Source organism: Pithys albifrons, chromosome 5 (assembly GCF_047495875.1).
Source record: "Pithys albifrons albifrons isolate INPA30051 chromosome 5, PitAlb_v1, whole genome shotgun sequence".
Lineage (NCBI taxonomy): Eukaryota > Metazoa > Chordata > Aves > Passeriformes > Thamnophilidae > Pithys > Pithys albifrons.
The window spans coordinates 24,249,273-24,273,113 of NC_092462.1; the positions used below are offsets into that span (position 1 = coordinate 24,249,273).

The 23,841-nt window shown below is 44.4% G+C and overlaps 1 protein-coding gene across 2 annotated transcripts in view; it reads right to left on the bottom strand.

Annotated features, from left to right (window-relative positions):
• Positions 1 to 5,549, bottom strand: part of PPP3CA (protein phosphatase 3 catalytic subunit alpha) — a 184,662-nt gene extending 179,113 nt beyond the window's left edge. Inside the window, exon 1 of one of the 2 annotated variants that reach the window (XM_071555919.1) lies at positions 4,887 to 5,549. In XM_071555919.1, coding sequence (XP_071412020.1) covers positions 4,887 to 4,944 — 58 coding nt within the window. In that variant the 5' untranslated portion in view covers positions 4,945 to 5,549. The remainder of the gene's footprint in view (positions 1 to 4,886) is intronic. The other variant, XM_071555920.1, reaches the window with a different exon arrangement.
• Positions 5,550 to 23,841: the final 18,292 nt, after the last annotated feature.

Genomic DNA, 23,841 nt, shown 5'->3' on the forward strand with positions numbered 1-23,841 from the left:
ACCAAAAAGTCTGTGCAAGTACGTTCAGTTGTTTTCTGCTTTTACACACCTTCCTTCGTGAAGGTACCAGGGGGATCTAAAACTACAGTTACCAAAGCCGAGGGAAATTAAGGGGAAAGTGGATGGAGGAGAGCAGATAATCCCCAAATGTACCAGTGACACCTTTCTGGTGTAGCTAAAGGTGGATTCTCTAGTTAATAACACTCCTTAAACTCAAATGCAGGCTTCCCCAAAGCAAGTACATTCCTAAGTACTAAAGGGATAGATTAATAAAAGAAAAATGAAGTTGGTTTCCTAGGCCAATAGAACAGGTACAAAGCAACTCCTTTTTCTTTCATGAGGATCAGATAGATACTGAATCCTCAGCGCCCTCAAATGACACGCACATCACCATTGACTCAAATTTACACCAAAATATGTATTAAATTCACCAACACTACTGACATTCAAGTCATCACAGAGTTACTCAAAAACCGCTGAAGAGCAGCCCAGCACTTGCAGGGCACATCTAGGCTGGAACAATTGGACTTGATTCACAGAGAGACAGAGGCTTCTGCAATTCACCAATGCTGGATTCCGGCCTGGAGCACATGCCTTTGGCGAGTTCCCTGGACTAATGGGAATTAGCAATGAAGTTTAGAGTTTCCCTTACAGACAGCAATTTTACCGTTCACAAATCTGAAATTAACACTGATGGTGAACATATTGATCATGAGCTGGCATTGATATTATATTACAAACAACTGTCAGCCTGCACATTAGAACAGCATTAAGGACATGGTTTGAAATTCAGAGACAGCAGAGACTGGTGTCTAGTTTTGTTGTGTGCAGCCAGTTGTTGGCGTAACTGTGCACACCTCAGCATGCAATGCACAAGAGGAAAGGACACTGCCAACACCAATGTTCACAAGCCATGGCTGCAGCCCATCCAAACAGCTGAGACAAAATGATTTCATTAAAACTCTGCTTTCCTTCTAAGGAAAAAACCACACAAAAAAACAGACAAACAAAAAAAACTCCAAACAAAAACACAACCAGCTGACCAGCCAAAAAAAACCCCAAAACATCAAAACAATCACTATCCTTGCTAAGAGCAAGATTTCCAAGAAATACTGACTTCGCTTCTTTGCATGAGTATTCCACTTGACTTTCTAAGGTTTTTACTTAGGATTCTCTGCTTTAGCGCAGTATTTCTAGGCAGTAATGCAACACAACTCTGAAGAGGTCAAGTAACATGATACATGGCTTTTTCTTCCACATTAGTGGGGTTCAAATCTTGCCAATGTCACTAGTGACCAAAAGCTGTTGACATCAGGCAGCTGTTACATGACCCATGAAGAATGAGATGGTATTTTCAGTCCAGTTTTCTTCTGGACAGGTATTCCTACCTTCACAAGAATAACCAAGCCCAGACTCTGGCTGGCAAGTCTCAGGAGTTAGAAGCAGCATGAATAAGAAACAGCTTTCTCAGTCCTGAAGGAGAACAAGAGCTTAAAGACAGCTCTGTTCAGGTGAAAGCTGCATCATACCTCTAACAAAAACGCAAGGAATTTCAATTAGTAAGTACAAGCCAGCATGTCTCGCAACAGTATGTTGTCCTGAGCCTTGACCCCACAAACTTCTGAATCGTACAGGTTATCCTATTTGCAGTCAAAAGACCAAAGTATTGCTCCTGTACAGGATCACAAAATCCAGCGAGTAAAGGTGAATTGTTTAATATGCACCACAATATGCATACCATTTTAAGGAGAGCACAAGAGTAAATCAAAAAAACCATAGCCATAACTGCATCCTCTGGATTTATTCAGCTATGGATTAGCTCAACAAAACAGATGGTTTTGACAATTTCAACAACAGTTAATTTGTTTCTGAAAATTTAACACTGCACACAAACTTGAATTTCTTCTTTACACTGTTCATTACACAACAATGTCAGATCTGCATAACAGAGGGAGGAGATCAGGGCGCTGTAAACATTAGGGGCTCCTGAGCAGTTTTCCTCTCCTCCCATAAGCATGCTTTGTTTTTAAGACAAATCAGTTTAAGCACAGTTCACACAATTCAATAAGCACAGCAAAACGAGTGTGAGATTAAGTCCTCGCCTATGGAAATCCCCCACTTCTCAGTATATTTGCGTATTCTAACCATGAGAAGGGAAAAAAAATCCCACAGCAACCCCCTGAAGAAGCAGCTCTCAGCCACAAGCAACCAGCACAAAGCTGCTGGAACTGTAACCCCCCAAGCCCGTCCCACCATTATGTAACAGTGCCAAGACAGCATTTTCACCAGCCAGCCCAGAATTAGTTAGTAGGAGACATCTCCTATCATGCACCACCATTAGAAAGTGTTTTTCTACAAGTATCAAAAAAAGCCCGTATATGCAAACAGAAGAAAAAATTAATCTACATCCAAACATTAAAAGCACTTCCTTTTCAAGGTCTTATGTGATATTCTAATACAAGAGTTGTTTTTTCAGGTTATATATTAGCAATGTCAGAATAGCTAGTTTCCCCCTCTACAATAACAAGACTCTCCAACTACTAGAATAGGTGTTTACAAGGTATCTTTTTATTAAATTATTCTTTACCCATTGAAATTTGCAAGCCTATTTCAGTTGTTCATCTCAACAAAGTACAAGTCATGCCCTATAGGACGCAAAAAACAAAGTGATCTTTTCCTACCTCTATTACCACCAAATGTTTTCTTACTAGATTTCTTTATTGTCTATATGAAGACAGTATGAAAGTGTCCATGATGCAGCAAAGTATAATCCTATTAAGAATCAGTTTACTGTGCACTAGTCTCTTCAGATGCTATTTTAAGCCCTTAAAAGGATTTCAATATTTAATAGAGGACCGAACCAGTTAAACAAATCTTCGCATCTCCACCAAAACACTGACATTATGAGAAGTAGTTACCTGGGGAGATGGACACCTAAGCAGCATGTATGTTCTGTTCTTTTTGTTTAAGTCTTTAACTCAGTTTAATGAAGTTGATTTCTATTTCATTTGCTTTATAAAAGTATCCAGCTACACATACTTCTAAGTTTTCTTAGAAATACTGGTTTTAGATGTTTGAGATGTTTACATGCGTGAAAAATGCAAAGAGCAATTGCTGACAAAACAGATTAAGATGTGCTGAAACTACAGAGGATTTTGTAAATATTGAGATAATTCCTACTCAGGATGAAAATCAACTTAAGTCAAAGGAAGTTCTGCCATAGCAAAGATCAAGACATTTGGTCATGTGTTCAGACCATGGCAGATTAAGGAAATTAAAAAAAAATAAATTAGGCATCCCATAATCATGAAGAAGTCTTCCCAATAGGATGGTCATTTGTTGTTTCTACAGAGGAAAAGTATCAGCTAAACATGGCTGTTTCAGGCTTCTAAAGCCTACTCATCATGTGATGTAACAGACTGACTACTTAAACAAACACTAAATGTGCCAGATATTAAAAGGAAAAGGTGAATTTCCAAGTTAATAAAAAAAAATCTTGTAATTATGTTTCTTACAACATCTGAAGATCTACAATTGCATTTGGAGTTGAATAAAATGAAGTAAGAGGGCAAAAGGCCTAAGTAGGTAAGTGTAAATAAAAACATAAATAATGCATCTTTCCAAATATATTTACATTGAGTGTTTAAATTTGGTATACACTCATGTGAATACAGAAGTGTGTATCTCTCAAGACCATTTCCATTTCTACCCTCCCAGGAAATGTACACCTGGGATCTGTGCTGTCCACCGTAACAGCCGGTATTGATATAACCGGGTGAAACATACCCTAGCCAAGGGTATGCAGCTATGCGACCAGCGTAGAAGGGAGAAAAAAAACGAATAGAAAACAAACAACACACACACATACAAATCCTGACCACTAAATACACACGCATTTCATATAAACTGAGAAATGCACAAGTGCAATTTAAATGAGGCACTACCCCAGTAAGAAAGACCTTGGTCTGTACTGCAGGGCATAGCGTGTTGTTAACCCAAACTCCAATTTGTTTATATGGCCGAGGCTGGCAGCACACGCGTACCTTCGAAACAGAGCAAAAATCATGGAGCCGATGCGCGCTTGTGCCGAGCACTCCCGCGCACATCTGCAGGCACACGGGAGCACGGCCACCGTACGCCCGCGGGATAACTCCACATCCACGCAGGCCGTGCCGTCAGCAGGAGACGGCGATGGAGGAGGAGGAGAAGGAGGAGGAAGCAGCCCTCGCCGCCTCCCACAGCGCCCACAGCCCGCCCCTGCCGCCCGGCATCCCCGCCGCGGGTGCCGCGGGCGCGGCAGGGGCGGCCCTGCGGGGAGCGGGGACGGGGCTGCCGGGCGGCACGGCCGGTCCGCCCGCAGCGGCGCTCGGTGCGGGAGCGGAGCCCACGCTGCTGCCGCGGGGAGGTTTCCAGGCATCCTTGCTGCATGCGGGGAGCAGAACGGCAGTCACAAGCGGCGGCGCAGCCTGCGGGGGTCTCGGGGAGCGCAGTCCGGAGGAGGAGGAAGGGAGGATGCCCGGAGGAGCAGCCGGGCTGGGAGTGGGAGCCGAGCCCTGCCTCCCTCTGCCCCAGGCACGGGGCGGGGGAGGAAGCTGGGGCTCCCCCTCTCTCTCACGCCAGCCCTGTGCAGCGCCTTCAAGGCGGAGAGGGGGAGGCGCGGGGGGAGGAAGGGGGGGAAATGCTGCAATGTAGCGCCGGGCGGGCAGGCGAGGGAAGCCGCAAACCCTCCACTGGGGCCCGGCGCAAGCCCCCGGGCCGAGGCAGCTGCTCGCAGCGGCCGCGCCGCCCGCAGCCCCGCGGTACCTGCCCGGGGCGGGGAAGGGGGGCACGGACGCGACCCCAGCGGGACGACCCGGCCGAAAGGGCGGCGGGGGCGCAGCACCCACCTTTCACCACCCTGTCCGTCGTCGATAACTTGGGATCAACGGCCTTATGCTCCGACATGTCCGGCGGCCGGGGAGGCGGCGAGGCTCTCCCTCCTCGGGCAGGGCAGGCGCGGGCTCAGGCGGCGGCCGCCGCTGCGGTCACGGCTCCGGCTCCTCCGCTGCGGCCGAAGTTGCCGCGTCCCGCCGCCGCTCGCTGGCTCGGCTGGGCTCTGCCGCGCGGTGCCTTCCTCCTTCGTCTTCCTCCACCCCCGTCCTCCTCTTCCTCCTCCAGTTAATTATTGCTCGCTTTCAATCACGCCTCCGGGCTGTGTAGGACGGCTCGCTCTTCCCCCCCCCGCCAAAGACCCCGGCGACAACACCCGAGGCGGGGGCTGTCAGGCAGCGCCAGCAGGAACAGCCGCGAGTGGACGCGGGCAGCAGGAACAGCCAGGTTGCACACGCAGCGGCCAGCCCTGCGCTTCCTTCCTCCGCGGCGCGCCGCTCCGGCTCCTCCCGCCGCCACCGCTGCCGCCGCCGCACTGGACCGGAGTCGGGCTCCGAGCCGTGCCCGGCGCGCCCCGCGGAGTCTGTGCCCAGCTGCTCCCACCGCGGCCGCGGCCCCGCCGCCGCTGCCAACGCTCCGCCGCGCAGCCCCCGCGCGCCGCCCGACCCCGCCCGCGAGGCTCCCGCTCCCCCGCGCCCCCATTGGCCGCCGCGGCGCTGCCGCTCACGGCCGCGCGCCCCGCCCCGCGCGCGCCGCGCCGCCCAGGTGCGCCCGCCCCACCCCGCCCGCGCGCACCGGCGCGCGGGGGCGCGGCGGGGGCGCGCGCTCGGCGGGGAGCGCGCCCGGATACCTGCCCACAGGGGGTACCTGCCCACAGGGGGTACCTGCCCCTGCCCACAGGGGACACCTGCCCACAGGGGGTACCTGCCCCTGCCCACAGGGGGCACCTGCCCACAGGGGGTACCTGCCCCAGCCCACAGGGGGTACCTGCCCCTGCCCACAGGGGGTACCTGCCCACAGGGGGCACCTGCCCACAGGGGGTACCTGCCCCAGCCCACAGGGGGCACCTGCCCACAGGGGGTTCCTGCCCCAGCCCACAGGGGGTACCTGCCCCTGCCCACAGGGGACACCTGCCCACAGAGGGTACCTGCCCCTGCCCACAGGGGGTACCTGCCCCAGCCCACAGGGGGTACCTGCCCCTGCCCACAGGGGGTACCTGCCCCAGCCCACAGGGGGCACCTGCCCACAGGGGGTACCTGCCCCAGCCCACAGGGGGCACCTGCCCACAGGGGGTACCTGTCCCTTCCCACAGGGGGCACCTGCCCACAGGGGGTACCTGCCCCTGCCCACAGGGGGCATCTGTCCACAGTGGGTACCTGCCCACAGGGGGTACCTGCCCCAGCCCACAGAGGTGCTGGCCCCGGCGGGGCTGCCCCGCAGGTACGGGCAGGAGCGCAGCCAGTACTGGCCTGCGACCGAAAGCAATCTTCTGAAATAATATCCTTGGGCCGCGGGGTTGCTCACAGATCCCCCGGGGAAAGACCGGCATAGAGGGAAGCACACCTGGCACAGGCCAGCTCGGCAGAAGGTGCAGGGCTTGGCCTTGCTGCTCGGGCCCGTCCAGCACCACCATCTCCTTAAATTGTCCTGCAAGGACAAACAGTGGTGGTCAAATATAAGTGAGAAGTGTTCGCTGCTCCCAGCTGGAAGACAACTCTTTACATCATGTTTCTTAGAGAACTGGAAAGCAATTTACATTAGTGACAGCGTCCCCCATGGTTCCAGACAACATAAATATTGTTTAGAGCTTGTTTATACATGTAGTTGTTCAGGTGGAGCTATTCCTGACTAATTTCATGACTAATTTCCAGAATAAGACTGAGCTGTTCCAGTTCAGTTTAACAGAGTTTTAATTAAAGAGGAAAATAGGGCACACCTATTCTGCAGAAGGGATGTTTACAGAATTGTTGTTGAATAATTTCTGTGTAGATGAGCCAAGAATCAACAGACACCTAAACCAACTTCCCATTTCCCTCCAAGGTGATGTACAAGTTACTTGCTTAGCAGACACTATTGCTTTAGAAAACCACAAAGAAAATAAGATTGCAGTTATGACACATATTCTCTACTTTGATTTGCTTGAGGGTTTTAGGGGACAGTTTGTTAGCTTTTTGGTATTTTCACTGAACATGAGAAGACATTGTGACTGACATTCAGTACACCAGCATGACTTCTCAGCTTGTTCCAACTGTGGTGAGTTCCATGTGCTGTGGCCATCTTCTGTCCCAGGAGCACGAACTAGCTGGGTAATAATGTTGCCATCTGACACTGCTATCGCAATGGTAACACAAGAGTATGAAACAGAGCTAGGGCTCAAGCAAGGGTATTTTTTATTGTGTCCCCAAAAAACCCTAAGCCCATGACAAGTATGCAAGAAACCTCCACATATGTTAGGCATACCACAGGAAACACCAAGGACACAGAAGAATCTGGGCAGAAGAAAATCCCACATCTTCCTCCTTTACTGCCAGAAGGTGCCGCTTAGTGGCACTTGGTGCCTGGACATAGAAAGAGAGGCAGCATGTCAGGAATGCAGTATGGCCAGTGTTGCCTACACCTTGTGGGCCACAGCTTCATGAGATGCAGACAACCACTTTGGATCCGTTCTTCTGTGCCTGCAGGCTGTTTGCGTGAGTCATCTGGATTCATAGGCTGCAGTAAGACAGACTGGGTCTCTCCAGGTTACGCTTGCTCTCTCATTAGTCTCAGGACAAGACGTCAGCTTTGATTTTTTAACAAGGAACTATCATCGTTGTTGGTTATATAAGGACATCCAGTGTCACAACTCCAGCATGTTTGTATTCATTCTAAAAGCTGCAAAGGATTTGGGTTTTTTTAAACAGTTTTCCTTCACGTCTAGTTTTCAATTTTAATTTGCCACCCAGGCTAGGTAAAGTTCTTGGACTTTATCTTGCGGAGGATCCTGATTATTCATTGATTATTGAATGTGTTTAGTCTTCCTTTCCAAGGTAAAACTCCCATTTCAGGCCATTTCTTCTTTAGGAACTTTCAGATAAGCTTTCATAAGACAAAGGTCCTTACCACTGCCAAATACCTTGTATCATGCCACTTCAAGGTTTGATACAGCCAAGGTTCAAATCACAGGTGGAAGATCTCATGACTCTGCTGTCATGGTGTAGTGCAATCTTCATGCCATGACTTGTTTCAGGAACAAAATCCTTATCCTTTCTGTGAGGAAGGGAGAGGAAGAGAGGGAGAAATCACCAAACACTATCTTTGTTCTGTGATAATGGCAACACACTAGAAATATTCTGTGTTTCGGAACTGTGTTAGTAGTAAAAGTTTTATAGCCATTCCTGATGACTTAAATCTGTCCTTTAAATCCATCTACACAGGTGGTCCTTCAGCTTTTGTCACACTCCTGTATCACAGAGGTTTATTTTTCATGGGATCTGAGTGCTATTAGATTTCTTTCTCTCATTTAATAGTGGGAGGAGAACATGGAGCTCATATATTTGAATGAAAAGAACACGGTCAGTGGATTCTGGGAAAATTCTAACACATTTGACCTCTTGCATCACTAATCCCTAGTAGCATCTTTAGTCATTTCATCCCCTAGTAGAATAGAAGCCCAGCATGATAGACTGCAAGCTCTGATCTCCCAAAGAGCAATCACTTCTGATTACTGATTTTGAACACAAGCTCCGTGAGAGCTGGGGGAGAGAGAATTTTTTTCAAGTCTGGAAGAAGTCAGTACCCACCTCTGCTTCAGATGAGCAATTCTTTTCCATTTTAGCTGAGACATGACAATTCTATTAAGCACACAGTAGCCCTGAAAAGTAGCAGCATCCAGCTGAAGTGCAAGAAGGAATAAATGCACATACAATGAGAAGTCAGTAATTTTAAGTCAGACTTTCATAAAGACATACAGACTAATGGATTCCAAGCTGTGTCATAAATCCCATGAAAAATTAGCACTCAAGTTGTGTTGACTCTATTTCAGCACCAAGGTGAAGATTATTTTCTAGAAATGTAACCATACTTTTGCATACTGACTCAGCCAATTAAGATACTGTTTTGAAGAATCAGTTGTAAAAGAAAGTGTTTAAATTTTAATCATTATTGTTATAGAAAAACTGTTTTAGCTACAGGGAGTCTGTCTTTCACGCATTAGTTTTAGCCTCTGGAAGTTCTGGCTTCACATATAATAAATATATTTTCGACAGTATCTTGGAAATAAGGGGGAATTAAGGAGGGTTCTTGAGTATTATGATTGCTGGCTGGAAAATATGTGCAATGAAGTTAGTCTGGATACTGGTGCTGCTTTAACAGATGATTTTCCTGATTTTTCTTTTGAGAGAGATTTGTAATTGTTTCTGTTTACTTTCCCTCAATATAAAAATTATTGGGGATTCTTAACATCCATGTATCTAGGTCTATTGCCTAGGCCATATTCTCTATAACATGGTTGTCTACAAGATTAAAACCACTACCTACTAGTCTATATTAGCAGTGTCTTCAGGAGATGCTCCACAGTGGAATCAATCTCCTGTTACAGCTGACAGTCACAACATAGACTACAAGCACTTAAAACTTTCAAAAGAATTAGATTTGTCTACATTTGACTAAAATAAATTTGATACCAATTGCTGTATACCGGCATAGGAAAGCCAGTATAATTTATCAGAACTCCACATGTCATTTGGTTCCATCTTATCCAAGAGAGGAAATTCACCGCAGTGTAGAGAGCCTATACAAAGGACCATATAGCAATTTAGATCACTATTAATGGGCACTGTCTGAGGATTTTTTTGACACTCTTATTCTACCTTAGTACACAAGGGGGAGATAGATAAAGGGCCTAGAGCAAGTGACAATTATTTGTATCATCCAAGTGCTTTCTGGCTATGTTTACAAAGAGATGAAAAGTTCAGATGGCAAAACGCAGACAGATAATCCATCACAAAATGTATCTTCTCCTTCCCTCACGTGGTCTTCATGCATACACTGTGAGCACTTAACATGTTGCATCATCAGCCTCTTTGGAGCCTTGTATGTTTTTCACTGGCATACATCTGTTGGGCTTTTGGCTCAGCTAATTATAAAGGCTCTGGATTTGGTCCTGAAGCTTTTAGCAGAATTTATACACACTGTTAATGATACTGCACCTGGTGTAGAAAGCAAAGCAAAACAGATAATTCTACAGAGAGGCATGGAACTGATGACACCAGAATGAATTGTGCTGCAATCAAATGCAAGCCATGGCATCTGGAATACAGGAGAGGGAAAGCAGGTTAGCTCCAAATTCCAGATGCTGAATCAACATGGAAAACAGTAACAGTTGGTGCCATGAACTGTTATACAGAGCTTGACTGACATTTGAAAAGTCAACAAATAGTGAAAGAAAAGAACACAAGTGAGAGAAAATAACCTTGAGCCCTGGAAATAGTTATACTCCCTGACAAAACTGGCCTGCTTTCAACAGGTTTCAATACAAAAGAAGCATAACTATGGTCATCTAAGGCTGCAAATGAATATTTGCATTCAGATTAAGCCTCTGGTGCAAAACTGATCCCCAAGTCATGCTTGTAATCCCATACAAGATGCAGATTCAAGAGGAATCATGCAAGGAACTTCCACATCTGTCCCAATTTCAATACTGCTGAGAACCAAGCTAATGCAAGTTTCTTCCACTGCAGTTCCAGATTTCTTAAGAGACATGTACTTTCATCAGACTGCTCCAGGAAGTTCAAAGGTGAAGACCAGGTTAGAATTAAGTTTGGATACAAGTAGAGTGAAGCCAGCATAAGAATAAATCAAGATACCAGAGATGGAAAGACTCATCATAAACTGAAAACATAGTCAGAAAGTTACAGAGCCAGAAGTCTGAAAACCAAAGACTCCTTGTCATAAGTCAAGTCAGGGCTGGGACAAGGTGAAGCACAGGACCATAGCACAAAGGGAGTAGGAAACAGGAATCAAGACTAAGAAAACAAGAATGAAAGGCAAGAGAATCAGAAGTGAAACTACAGCCAAATGGCACTGCAGACTGCCAAGAGCAACTGGTGGAATTGCCTGACGCATCTGCTATTAGATGAAATTGGCCAAGCTTTAGCTCCTGCACAGCTGGGCCACAATCCCAGTTGCCCTATTGCCTCCAGCTGCAGGGTCAGTAGCCCAGGCAGAGCCTAACAGTGTGATTAAATGTGCATTGACTTAAAACTCAGTTTGCAGGAGTAGCTTGTCCCTATAAATTTACTGATGCAGGCAGCAGGTTTAACTCAACTTATGTATCCAGTAGGACACTGCACTGGTTTGCCTAAATGTGTTTAAAATTATAGCTTTAATTAAGCACTACAAGTTTGTGAAGTGCAAATGCCTTCGTATAGAAGAAATAGATGTATCTGAAGGCAGTCAACAGTGCCAAGGTTCCCAGAAGTGGAAAGACATCCCCTCATCTCCCCCTACTGGTGTGCACGTCCCTGAGCCTCTGCGGAGTGACAAGGAGCAGCTACCTCCTCTGCGCTGTCCATGCCAGGACTTTGTGGAACTGGAAGAATCACAGAATATGCTGAGTTGGAAGGAACCCACAAGAATCATCGAGTCCAACCCTTAGCCCTGCACAAGACCCTTGGGAGAAGCTTCCAACGCCAAACTGTTCTCAAGATATTGGCAACAGCTTAAAACCACAGTCCCCCTATCAAGAATTAGTCATTTGCTCCCAAAGAGTTCATCCTGCAGGCTTTGGTTGTTAATTAGGCATTGCTTTTAATGGGAGACTACAGAATACAGATTTCGCAATGGGCTTTAAGATGTTATCCCAATGAATATTAAAATCTTCCAGAAAAATATAAATTAAGAATGGAATGTAAGGGAAGCTCACTGCTTTTTAAAAATGTTCTTGCAGTACATCATGACAAACATGACAGTGCAATGCCTGTTGAGAGAATGGAACAACACCTGAAGAAAATGGGAACAGCAAAATTACAAGATACATGTTCATTTTGTATTATAAGTATCTAATATATAGCTAATTTAACTTAATAAAAACTACTACTGTCAGAAGCAGCTGAAGAGATCCTGAAGACCTGATACTCAGTATGTTTAATACCCAGGATACTTTTCTGCCTCCTTTTTCAGGAGCAGTGCTGTTGACAGAGGCACAAGAACAAAGAAGAATGTGTGTAAATGCTTTTGCAGGAGTAAGCCTTATTTGTTTTCATAAAGATGCCATGATTTATTATTTATTTTTGCTGCCTTTATGACCAGAAAACAGTATAGATTAAATCCCTGCCACTTTAAAAGTAGCATGCATGGAACACATCCTGGAGTAAATGATTTATTCAAGTGCCATAAATGCCAGCTGAGGGCTCAGTGGTAACAGACCATAACTGGTGCTAAGAGTAAGACAATTAATCACAATAAGTTGATACTTAAGCAACAAACACTGAAAACTTTAATTTAGTTGCCAAAACCTCTCAGAATATAAAGTGTCTTGTGATGTATCATTTAAAGAAGCATAACAAATATGAAAAGGAACAGTGGACTAGAAAGCATTTTCCATACTGACCTCCTGTGCTATGTCTTTTCCTAGGAACTTTGGAATGGAAAAATAAAAAAAGGACAGAACAACACAATCTCTGAATGTGTGCTTGTAAAATTCCCAAATAATTACACAGCAAAACACTGAAACATGGAAATTACCATACAGTTTAAGGAGCTCTAATGAATACAATTGCAATATTGAATTAGATGTAAATAGTTTGCTCAAGTTGGCTTAGTGGTAACATTGCAAAATATAAAAATCTTCAATTAATTTTCAGTCATACCAACCATAATTTATACACTGGAAATCCAGATTTTCACTCACCCCAAGGCTTTAAACTGCTGTAAGATGCAAAACTGCTTTATAGTGGTTCTAAGTTACACTTGCACACACTTAAAATACATTTTATATTTCCAGGGTGATGTAGTGCAGCCTGAAAGTAACGGAGAACCAGGTTTCTAATTGACTACAAATATTCTCAACCAAGGATGCAAATTCAGTGCTGTCTTAACCAACTGCTGCAAAGGGACTCTGTCACTGTAGCAGTGCCCTACTAGTGCCACAAAGCTTTCCTGCAGGGCAGCTTGCAAGGATAGATATCCATATCCTTAAAAAAACAACAGAAATATCAACAACCAAACTGCCCCCTCCTCCTCCATGCACCTATGTCATTCAAAAACATCAGCCTCAGGCATGCTACAGAACATTCTTTCAATCACATTTTAATCAAATAGGTTTTCATCAGCTTCTCAAATTTTATGTAAGAAGCGCATGATCTGCTGTCATCTTTCCTCCTGCTCCCTCACTTCTCAAAAGAAAGTTTCAGTGCTCTGTGCTTACTCAAAGAATGGCATTCAGCACAGCAACAGACATATAAATCTTCTGAATTGCTAAAAAAGTACTACCCAGAGGCTGGTATGGCTCTACGTGATGACAATCAAGTGCACAGGACTGGAGAACACAGTTAAAAACACTCAGATAATAAATTTTCTTTTTAAAGGATCCTTAGAAGCAAAGACGTGTTATTGACGTGCTAGAAATGATGGGGTGCCTGAGAATGGTCATGCTGGAATTAAGGCTTCACCCCTCAAAAAGCTGATGGAATCAATAACCCAACTGAAGTGCATCTACACCAATGCACATAATGTAGGCAACCAACAGGAGGAGCTGGAAGCCATGGTGTAGGAAATCGACAACATAGTTGCCATCATGGCAACAGGGTGAGATGATTCGCACCACTGGAGTGCTGCAGTGGGTGCCTGTAAGCTCTTCAGAAGGGATAGGCAAGGAGGAGAAGTGGTGGGGTAGCCCTGTGTGTTAGGGAATGGTTTTATTGTCTAGAGATTAATGATAATGATGGTAGGGTTGAGTGTTTATGGGCAAGTATCGGGGCAAGGCCAACAAGGCAGATATCATGGTGGGAGTCTGTTACAGAACACCCAACGAGGATGAAGAGGCAGATGAAATATTCTATATGCAGCTGGAAGAAGTCTTATAATCACTAGCCCTTGTTCTCATGGGGGATTTCAGGTTGCCAGATGTCGACTGGAAATACAACAGAGCAGAGAGGAATCAGTCAAAGAGGTTTCTAGAGAGTATGGAAGGTAGCTTCCTGACACAGCTGGGGAGGGACCCCACTAGGGAAGTTGTCCTGCTGGATCTGCTGTTTGTGCAGAGAGGACTGGTGGGTGATGTGATGATTGGAGACCTTCTTGGGCAGAGCTATCATGAAATGATTGAGTTTTTGATTCTTGGAGAAGTAAGGAGCAGAACTGCTTCCTTGGACTTCTGGAGGGCAAACTTTGGCCTGTTAAGGATCTTAGCTGACAAAGTCCCTTGGGAGGGGCAAAGGAGTCCAGGAAGGCTGGACATTCTTCAAGGAGAACATCTTCAAGGCACAGGAGCAGGCTGTCCTCATTGGTGAGACGAGCCAGTGGGGAACAAGATGGGCCTGAGTGAACAGAGAACTTTGACTGGAACTCAGGACAAAAATGAGTGGTTTTAACCTTTAGGAAAAGGAGCAAGGAACTCAGGAGTATTTAAAGTATGGCATGAGTTTATGCAAGGAGAAAATTAGAAGGGCCAAAGCCCATCTAGAACTCAATCTGACTACTACTCTAAAAGACAATAAAGTTTCTGTAAATACATTACCAACAGATGGGGACATAAGGAGAGTCTTTATCCTTTACTGGATGCAGAGGAAAAGAGAGTGACAAAGGATGAGGAAAAGGCTGAGGTACTTAATGCCTTCTTTGCCACAGCCTTTAATAGTATGACAAGTTGTTTTGTTCCAGCCCCCTGAACTGGAAGACAGGAAAAGAGAGCAGAATGAAGGTCCCATAATCCCATAGGAAATGATGGTCAGTGACCAGCTACACCACTTAGACATGCACAAGTCTGTGCAGCCAGATGGGATCCACCCAAGAGTACTGAGGGAGCTGGGGGAAAGCTCACGGAGCCACTTTCAATCATTTACCAGCTGTCCTGGTCAGCTAGGGAGGTCCCAGCTGACTGGAAGTTAGCATATGTGACGACCATCTACAAGAAGGGTTAGAAAGACACAGGAAATTACAGGCCTATCAGCCTGACTTCGGTGCTGGAGAAGGTCATGGAGCAGATCATCCTGAGTGCCATCCCACAGCATACACAGGACAACCAGGGAACAACCAGGAGATCAGGCTTAGTCAACAGGAGTTTGTGAAAGGCCAGTCCTGCATGACCAACCTCATCTCTTTCTATGACAAGGTAACTCAGTGAATGAGGAAAAGGCTGTGGATGTTGTCTGCCTACACTTTAGCAAAGCCTTTGGCACTGTCTCCCTGCATTCTCCTGGGGAAGGTGAGAGCCCAAGGCTTGGACTGGTGTACTCTTTGCTGGGTAAAAACTGTCTGGATGTCTGGGTCCAGAGAGGAGCAGCGAAAGGAATTAAATCCACTTGGCAGCCAGTCACAAGTGATGTTCCCCAGGCCTCAGTATTGGTGCCAGTCCTGTTTAATACCTTTATCAATGATCTAGACAAGGGGATCGAGTGCCCCCTCAGTCAGTTTGCAGATGACACCATGTTGGATGGGAGTGTTGATCTGCTGGAGAGTAGGAAGGCTCTACAGAGGGATCTGGACAGATTGCATTCGTGATCTGAGGCCAATTGTATGAGGTTCGACAAGGCCAAGTGCTGAGTCCTACATGTTGGTCACAACCCCATGCAGCACTACAGACTGAAGGCAGAGTAGCTGGAGAGCAGCCAGGCAGAAAAGGACCTGGGAGTGCTGGTCAACAGTAGCTGAGCATGAGCCAGCAGTGTGCCCAGGTGGGCAAGAAGGCCAATGGCATCCTGACTTGTGTCTGGAATAGTGTGGCCAGCAGGACCAGGGCAGGGATCATCTCCCTGTAGTCAGCACTGGTGAGGCCACACCTTGAGTGCTGTGTCAAGTTCTGGACCTCTCACTTCAAGAAAGACATTGAGATGCTGGAGTGAGTCCAGAGACAGCAACAGAGCTGGTGAAGGGTCTGGAGGGTAAGCCATATGAGAAGCATCTGAGGGAGCTACTGTTGTTCAGCCTGGAGAAAAGGAGGCACAGGGGAGACCTTATCACTCTCTGCAATTACCTGAAATGAGGTTGTAGTCAGGTTGGTCAGTATGCTCTCACCAGTAACAAGTGACAGGACAAGAGGAAAATGGCCTCAAATTGCAACAGGACAGGTTTTGACTGGATCTTATGAAACAATTCTTGACAGAAAGGATTGTCAGACATTGGAGCAGGCTTCCTTGGGAAGTGGTTGAGTCAGCATTCCTGGAGGTATTTAGGAGATGTGTAAATGTGGGACATGATTTATTGGTGGGCTTGGTGGTGCTGGGTTAACAGTTGGACTTGACGATCTCTTTTACAACCTAGATGATTCTATGACTCTTATTGTTACAGAACACATCCATTCTATAAATAGAAGTGCTCTACAGGATGGAACAACTTTATCATCTCGACTTTAATGGTTTGTGAAAGTAATTTAAACTATAAACAAGGAGCAGACATTATCATTATTCAAAACAATGAAGATGTTGCTTATTGAGTGTAAGTAAACACTTTTCTGTTACTCTTGCTTTCTTAACTTTGCCAATAAACCCAGAACTTGTGTTAGTTTCTTTATATGACACTGCTTTCTGCCTAAGAAGGAAATATTTTTCTAACTCTCCTAGAGTTCACAGCTATCCCAAGAGTAATGACTTCTCACTGGTTGTCTTCCAAAGGATGTTGTCAGCCTCTCAGTAGTTCATTTCGGGTGAATATAACCCTTGTGCCAAGGCCAGGCCAAGATCATATACCAAATAAGTCCCATTAAAATCTTCAGATAAGGCATAAATGACATTTAAGTACTACAGTGCTGGCCTTCAGCTCAGTAGCAAATTAATCTAATGTCTGCAACAATGGGTTTGCTGTGAGTTAAAAATGAACAAGTGGTTATCCTGACCTCAGAATGGGATTGGTGAGACTTCAAAACTGAGTAACCCAGGACACACATGCTCTGCTAGATTCTCTGGAGTTTTCCACTTAAATATATCTGCTGGCAGAGGGCTGATGACAACTATACCAGTGGAGGATCTGGATGCCGTTACGATACATCAGTCCCTGGATACTTGAAGACTGGGAGCAGCCCTGACACTGTGACTGGTGCCAAACACGAAAGTCACAGAGAGTGCTAGCACCATGAGCTTGTGTCATGTTCCCCTCAGCTGGAAAGAGTGTCACTTCATTTCATCTATGTATCTACCTATTTTAGTAATGAAGCTTACATGAGGAGAAAGGGGCAGGAGATAAGACAAAGGAAAGTGACTGCTGCTATGCAGATATACAATTAAACAAGGTCTAGCAGATGACAGATGACCTGCCCTCCATCACTTCACTAAAATGCTTTCCTTTTGCCTCTGTCCTGTCCAAAATTTGCTTGAGCTGTCACTTTTTCTTCTTACTCCAATTTCTTTTAGCTGTCGGGTCAGTTGGGGAAAAAAAAGTGTTTTTTACTGGAAAGAAACAAGACAAATGGATGTTTCCAACACCATATAATTAGAGTGCAAAGCATAGCCACAGATAAAATATAGATGCATGTAAAATATGGGAACCAGACCTTCTGCCTTACTAATGCAATTATTCATATGCATGGCAACACAAATATACTGTGGAAGGGAATCTGTGTCAGTGATAATGTTTGTTCCGATACTCACTTGCATATTCATGGACTCAGATGGAGAATACGCAGTGGGGAATGATGGGTTCATCTCCTTCCATTTCTGTGTCCTCAAATTTTTTCTCCTTTGTTTTCTCTTCCTCTATCTCTTTTTAGTTTGGATTTCCATGCCCCCCACCCCCCTCCTTCATTTCAGAAGTACCTGAAAGAACATTTCAGAAAAGGATGTAGATTGCATCCTGCAGCACCATACACGTTCCTTTTCTCCTACAAGAACCTTTGTAACATCCAATTAGAGCTACTGTTCCAACCTTCCCTTTGCTCCTCCCTCCCTTCTTTTTCCCCTCATCTTTTTAACTCTGTTGTAGACCATGGTGGGCAGTGTTAGGGAGGATGGCTAAGGCTCTGTTGTCACATTATTCAATGATTCTTTCCCAGGAAGGAACAATTTCACAGCCTTCCCAGCTATGCTCTCACAGTGTCTAGAAGTACTTTCCAAAGTATTCAGGAGATTCTTAATTTTAAACTCCATTATTTTAGGTGCTCACCAATTTTTCCTCATCAGAGTGTGTACTTTGAATGACTTCGGGCTTTCTTTGGCTGCTGCCTTTGAACTATCTACCTAAATAAATTAGGGTAAACTCTGACTATGTCACTCACAAACAGATGTGATCTCAGTAAATAAATTTTTTTCCTATTAAAAAAAATCACCAATACTGCTCTAAATATATAGTCACTGCCAACAGTAACATGCAACACAGCCAGCTTCTCAGCACTGAGATTTCCCAGACAAGCTGCACAATATCAGAAACTGCTAAGCCTTGGCAATAATCAAAAGATTGTTTGGGAGACAGTGCAGAAACAATGAATAAAGTTAATGAGGGAGGTCAATTAAATAAATATTAGCATAAAACTGAGGAATAAGAAACTGCTGACGTACTAGGGACAGTCACCAGCCTTTTACTCTAAATTCTGCATATTTTGTGTATCATTCATTCATAATATTCAAATTCTATGAAGACTATACAGGAAAACTTGTATGAAGTAGTGCTAAAAGCATTACATTGACTTTCTCCTAAGAGTATGCAGATTTTCCAAATGAGGTAAGAAGAGTAGAGAAGGAATACCAACATCCTTCTGTCCACCCTACTCAGCGATTGCAGAGTGTGCAGACAAGCTATATAAGTAATAAACAAGAAGAAATTTTTGCATTCAAAGATCCAGAGCATGGAAGTTGAACTCAGCAAAATTCAAACTGGAAACAAGACACACATTTTAATGCTGTGAGTAATTAACCACTGGAATTGCTTGCCATGGAACATGCTGTGACACTTGGAGCTTTTAAATCCAGTCAGGGTGTCCATAGAAAGATGCTGTCTATTCAGCTGCAAGATACTGAACTCAGTATAGAACACATTGGCCCTGTTATGTATAAAGTTAGATTAGATGGTCCCAAGAGCGTTAGTGGCTAGGAAGTATACTCAGAAACATGGCCTAGTATAAAACAATTTGCACAAACACTGGTAATGCACACTATTCATGAATTCACTTGTGCTGAGAAGGTCAAGCACTTGAACTTAAAGTTAGCTCTTTGTGGGTGCACTAGTCAAACTGGAATATACAATGTGTACAGCAGAATGTGTACAAGTGGAAGGAAGCATGGCTTCAAGTGCAACTATATCAAAATTCCAATTAAATGTGAGCCCAGTGTTTGCACATTTTTGTCCATGTATTTATTTTTTAAAATCAGTTCCTTTTAATAGCCTGAAATTGAAGAATAATCCAGTAAAAATAACACAATGACCAGCTACAGCTATGGAATGAAAGGACAGCAGCTCAGGAAAGTCACACTGCTTAACCCTGCACTGACCAAGACCAAGCTGCTGAGACTCCTAAGGCTCTGCAGTCTGGGTTTCTTCTGAGACAGCTATATGTCTTCATCATTTAATTTGTATAAACTACAGAAACCTGAGCATAATTACAGTTTTGGCATAATTAGCCCCCTGAAAAGCAAAATCCTTGTTGCAGAGTGCATAGAGAACAATTGCACTGTGCTCTCACCAGCCATTTCCAGAAAGAAACTTCATCCCCTACTGACAGAGCTTTCCCTTGGGGCACAGGTCACCCAGACCAGGCAGCAAGAATGCAGTGAAGCAGTTTCCATAGCTCATGCCCTGCTGGTTTGGATAAAAATTTGGCTTTTATCCACAGAATCCATGGCAGCTTCTCATTCCTAGGAATCATATTTGAATGTTGGATGCCCTGCCATCTCCAATGAATTTGGAAAGTTCTTTATAACATTTTATGCCAGCAAACTTATCAATCCAGCCTGCTGAGTATGCAAGTCTTTTTTCTAAATACTCCACCCTGGGTATCTGTAGGCAAGTAAAAGACGCCATGCATGAAAGTACAGAACTGTGTTTCTTAGAACCTCAGTGCCAAAGTGTCTTTCTTGACTCCTTCCTGGCATTGACACTTGGGACACCTTTCTAGTAATACTAGTGCAAGTTATTGCTTATTGTCCATCATGACTTTGCTCAACTTTTTCCAGCTAGTCATTTGATTGTTAGATGAATTTCCCCAATTAGACTAGCTAGATGGAGTATTTTAGGCAGAACTAAGATGCACCTTGTTTACGATTTTATTTGAAAAAAAAAGGCAACATTCAATCCATTCAGCCTGTGCATGAAAACCACTAAAGCCAGTGGTTTTACCTCACTCCTCAATTAGTCATTTTCAGTGAAGCTCCACAATCTTCCACAAGAGCTAAATGTGTCTCCCAGGATATTTTTATTGCCCAGAATAATCCTTGTGCAACTCAAGAGCTCCCTGAGCCACCACTTAAGCAAGGTACCATGGTGGTCTCTGAGAAACTAGACCTCTTAGGTGAGATGTCAAACTGAGGTCCCCAGGATTGCATTTCCAGACAGTAAGACTGAACTGAAGAAGCTGTGGACATCACGGTCCTGCCTGCACAGGCCTTCTGTATCAGTGAGCTAGCTGTTCACCATCTTGCAGTATGAACTCTGCCCTAGTGTGTCTACATTTTGATTTTGAGACTTGAGAAGGAAAGTCTGGAGCATAGTGCTTTTTCAAAATGTAACACATGCCAGATACGTATTTGTCCACCGCGTGGTTATGTAAGAGTGGATCAACAAGTCTCGCTGCTTCTCCTTTCCCAGGGCACAGCAGACATGATTCAAGTCCCAGTCTGTGATGTCTTCTGTGTGCTGATGTCTTTCCACATCGAAGGTTTGAGATGTCAAAGGCTACAGGACCACAGGCAGAGAGCTAGCTATCAGAGCTGCAGGACTGCCTAGTCTGTGGCTAGATATCAAATAGCTATAGCAAACAGGAAACCCTAAACAGCCTTTCCTTAAAGCTGAACTCCACCAACCTGAAAACTGTCAGAATTCATCCCCTCTCAAAAATGCAACAGAATTTCAGGAAACTTTGACCTATGAATAAACAGAAGTTACTGAAGAAGATACATACAGCCTCTGATTTTCCTGATTTCTCCTCTTTTCTTCTTTTTCCCTCTATTTACGTGAGTTTTTAAATCTAGATGATCAAAGCAATATGTATTGCAGCAGTACAAGAAAGAGAGCGTCCTTCACTCTCAGTGGTTCAGGCCCACACACTAATGCTGAGGTACCATTTGATGTCCTGTTCTGGCAACCATGTAATTATATCTCAAGTAGCACAATTAGATTTACTATACACGCACTCACTGAACAAGAGATGAACAACTACAGTGGCTTTCAAGATAATATTTTTTTACTGATGCTCTTTCTGCTGCTGTATGAAAATTCTTGTAGTGAAGTCAGTGAATCACAGTAATATGTAAGTGTTGACAGCTATTTATGTTAGGTCCTTTTGAATTTGTAAACAGAATATGACAGAACTAAAGCAAATGCCAAGAGGGTATTTTGCACTCTGCTGAACTGCATGAAGTGATACAAAGACATTTCAGAAAAGTTTTACAGAGCTGGGGAAAAATGCTGCACTGTAGGACAGAATTCAAGGTTGTTAAAAACCCTAATATGGTTTCCACAGTGGAGATTCATCCTTGTGACATTGCAGTAGTTCACACGAGCTTCCTATCTGAATAAAGCAGATAATTACCAACCCAAGTGTGCTCAGCATGTGCACTCTGACAGCAAGGGTGTAGTGCCAAGGCACGGGCTCTGTATTAGCGACATACGCTGCTGTGGTGAGCGTTGTCTAAGGACCTAGTGCAAGAAAACAAACAGCAAGGGTGTGCAAGCTTTGGCCAAGCCACAGACAGGATGTAGCCCACAGAGCGTTTCAGCAGCCAGCCACATCCTCCTCCACTGTTTCTTTTTTAGGTTGTATGGGAGTCCCCAGAATCCGCATGGAGCAACACTCATTTGTTCTTCATTCTGCTCTTTCCCTTAACCTCCCACTCTCATCCCACTAGAAATCACCGAATAGAGAAAAATAAATGAGGACCTGGGTATAAGAATGTGAAAAGCTTGCTGGTGAAGCTATTAACAAAATAGGTTTGGACTTAAAATTCACAAGAAATCTCTGCTCTGTATCCCAGTCTTAGTTTTCAAAGCATTGACTGCCAGGTATTCAAGATTTGGGGTCTTTTGTTTGTTTGTTTGCTAGTTTGTTTGATTTCTTTCACCTGCCTTGCCTTGCCACATTCCTATTTCTGAACATATTTCAAGGCAAAGGAACAGAGCACTTCCATGCAATCAAGCCCAATTCCCTTTGCGATAGTGCAATGACTTCCAATGAGGCTCAGGCTGACCCAAAGTACGCTCAGACTGATCTTGTGATATTGTAAAGCAGTAGAGATGATACATATAAACAGATTAACATGAGACCTAACCAGTCTGGCAGCATGGATGCTTCAGCACTGCTTCAGTTCTCCATGTAATAGCACAGTATGCCTTTCCATCTACAAGGGCTTTTGCTTACTTGATTCTTAAAGCGAAATGATATGGAACCATGCCATTAGGAAGGGGCAGTGATCATGTAAGTTCTAACAGGTAAAAAAATATGTTATTTTTGTTGCACACAGTCATTTTATAGCTTATTTATGCAGTATTCTGATTTACTTGAGCTAGTATAAATCAGGAGCAACTCAGCCACTCAGCCAGCTGAGGGAATTCTCAAAAGTGAGATATTTGGTGTTTTCTCAGCTCGGAGAAGGTCACAATATTTTGTGTGAATGTCTGCTGTCGCTTTTGCCCTCCCCCCAAGAAAACACATTTCCTGCTAGCCACAGGAAAATGCTTGAAAGTGTAATCACTCTGGGTTAAGAACTGCAGAATGTATTATTGCTTAAAACATTATAATTTTCAAGCCAATTTCATGATTTTGAACACTCAGGCTTGGCAAGGGTAAGCAAGTTGGAACAAATGAGGTGTAAATGCTAAGTAAGGCCAAAGAAATACTCACTGCATGAAGAGCATCATATATGAATTTGTTGCCCACAGTTCTGTTGGCTGACCTTTAGATAATATCTGGAATGCCCCTTACCAAACGTTGCTTCAGTAACCGCTGTCCTACTGCCAAAATCAATACTCCTGTTTGTGGTAACGTGGCCTGTTATGATACATGTTATTTAGAGGTGGACTGATCATAAAGACCCCAATGAAAACTGGAAAGATTGAGGGAACAGACAATATTGTCAGGAAAAATTTATAAGACATGGAAAATTTTACTTATTTGGGCAGCTGAGCACAGCAGATGGCAAGATCTTCAGGGAAATAAACACAAAGTTTGGGAAAGCAAGAGTGTGCTCTAGCAGTTGCCAGTGATCTCATGCAGCAGGAAAATCAGTCAAAAATTAAATAGACACTCAGTAGCACCAGTGTTTTGTCAACACTTAGTAAAGAATGGGGACTTGGCAGACAGAAAGGATAGGACAGAGGAGGCTGACTGGATTAGAGGGCCAGTGTTTGCAAAAATAATTTTCAAGATCAGATGGTATTATAAATTCAGCAATCAGGAGATTTCAATGAAGATTCATCAATTGTACATCAAAGAGTGTGCAGCTATAAAACTAATCATAGAATCATAGAATCATTAAGGTTGGAAAATGCCTCCAAGATCATCAAGTCCAACCTTTGACTGAACACCACCTTGTCAACTAGACTGCAGCACTAAGTGCAGCATCCAGTTGTCTCTTGGACACTTCCAGAGATGGTGACTCCACCATCTGCCTGGGCATCCTGTTCCAGTATTTAACC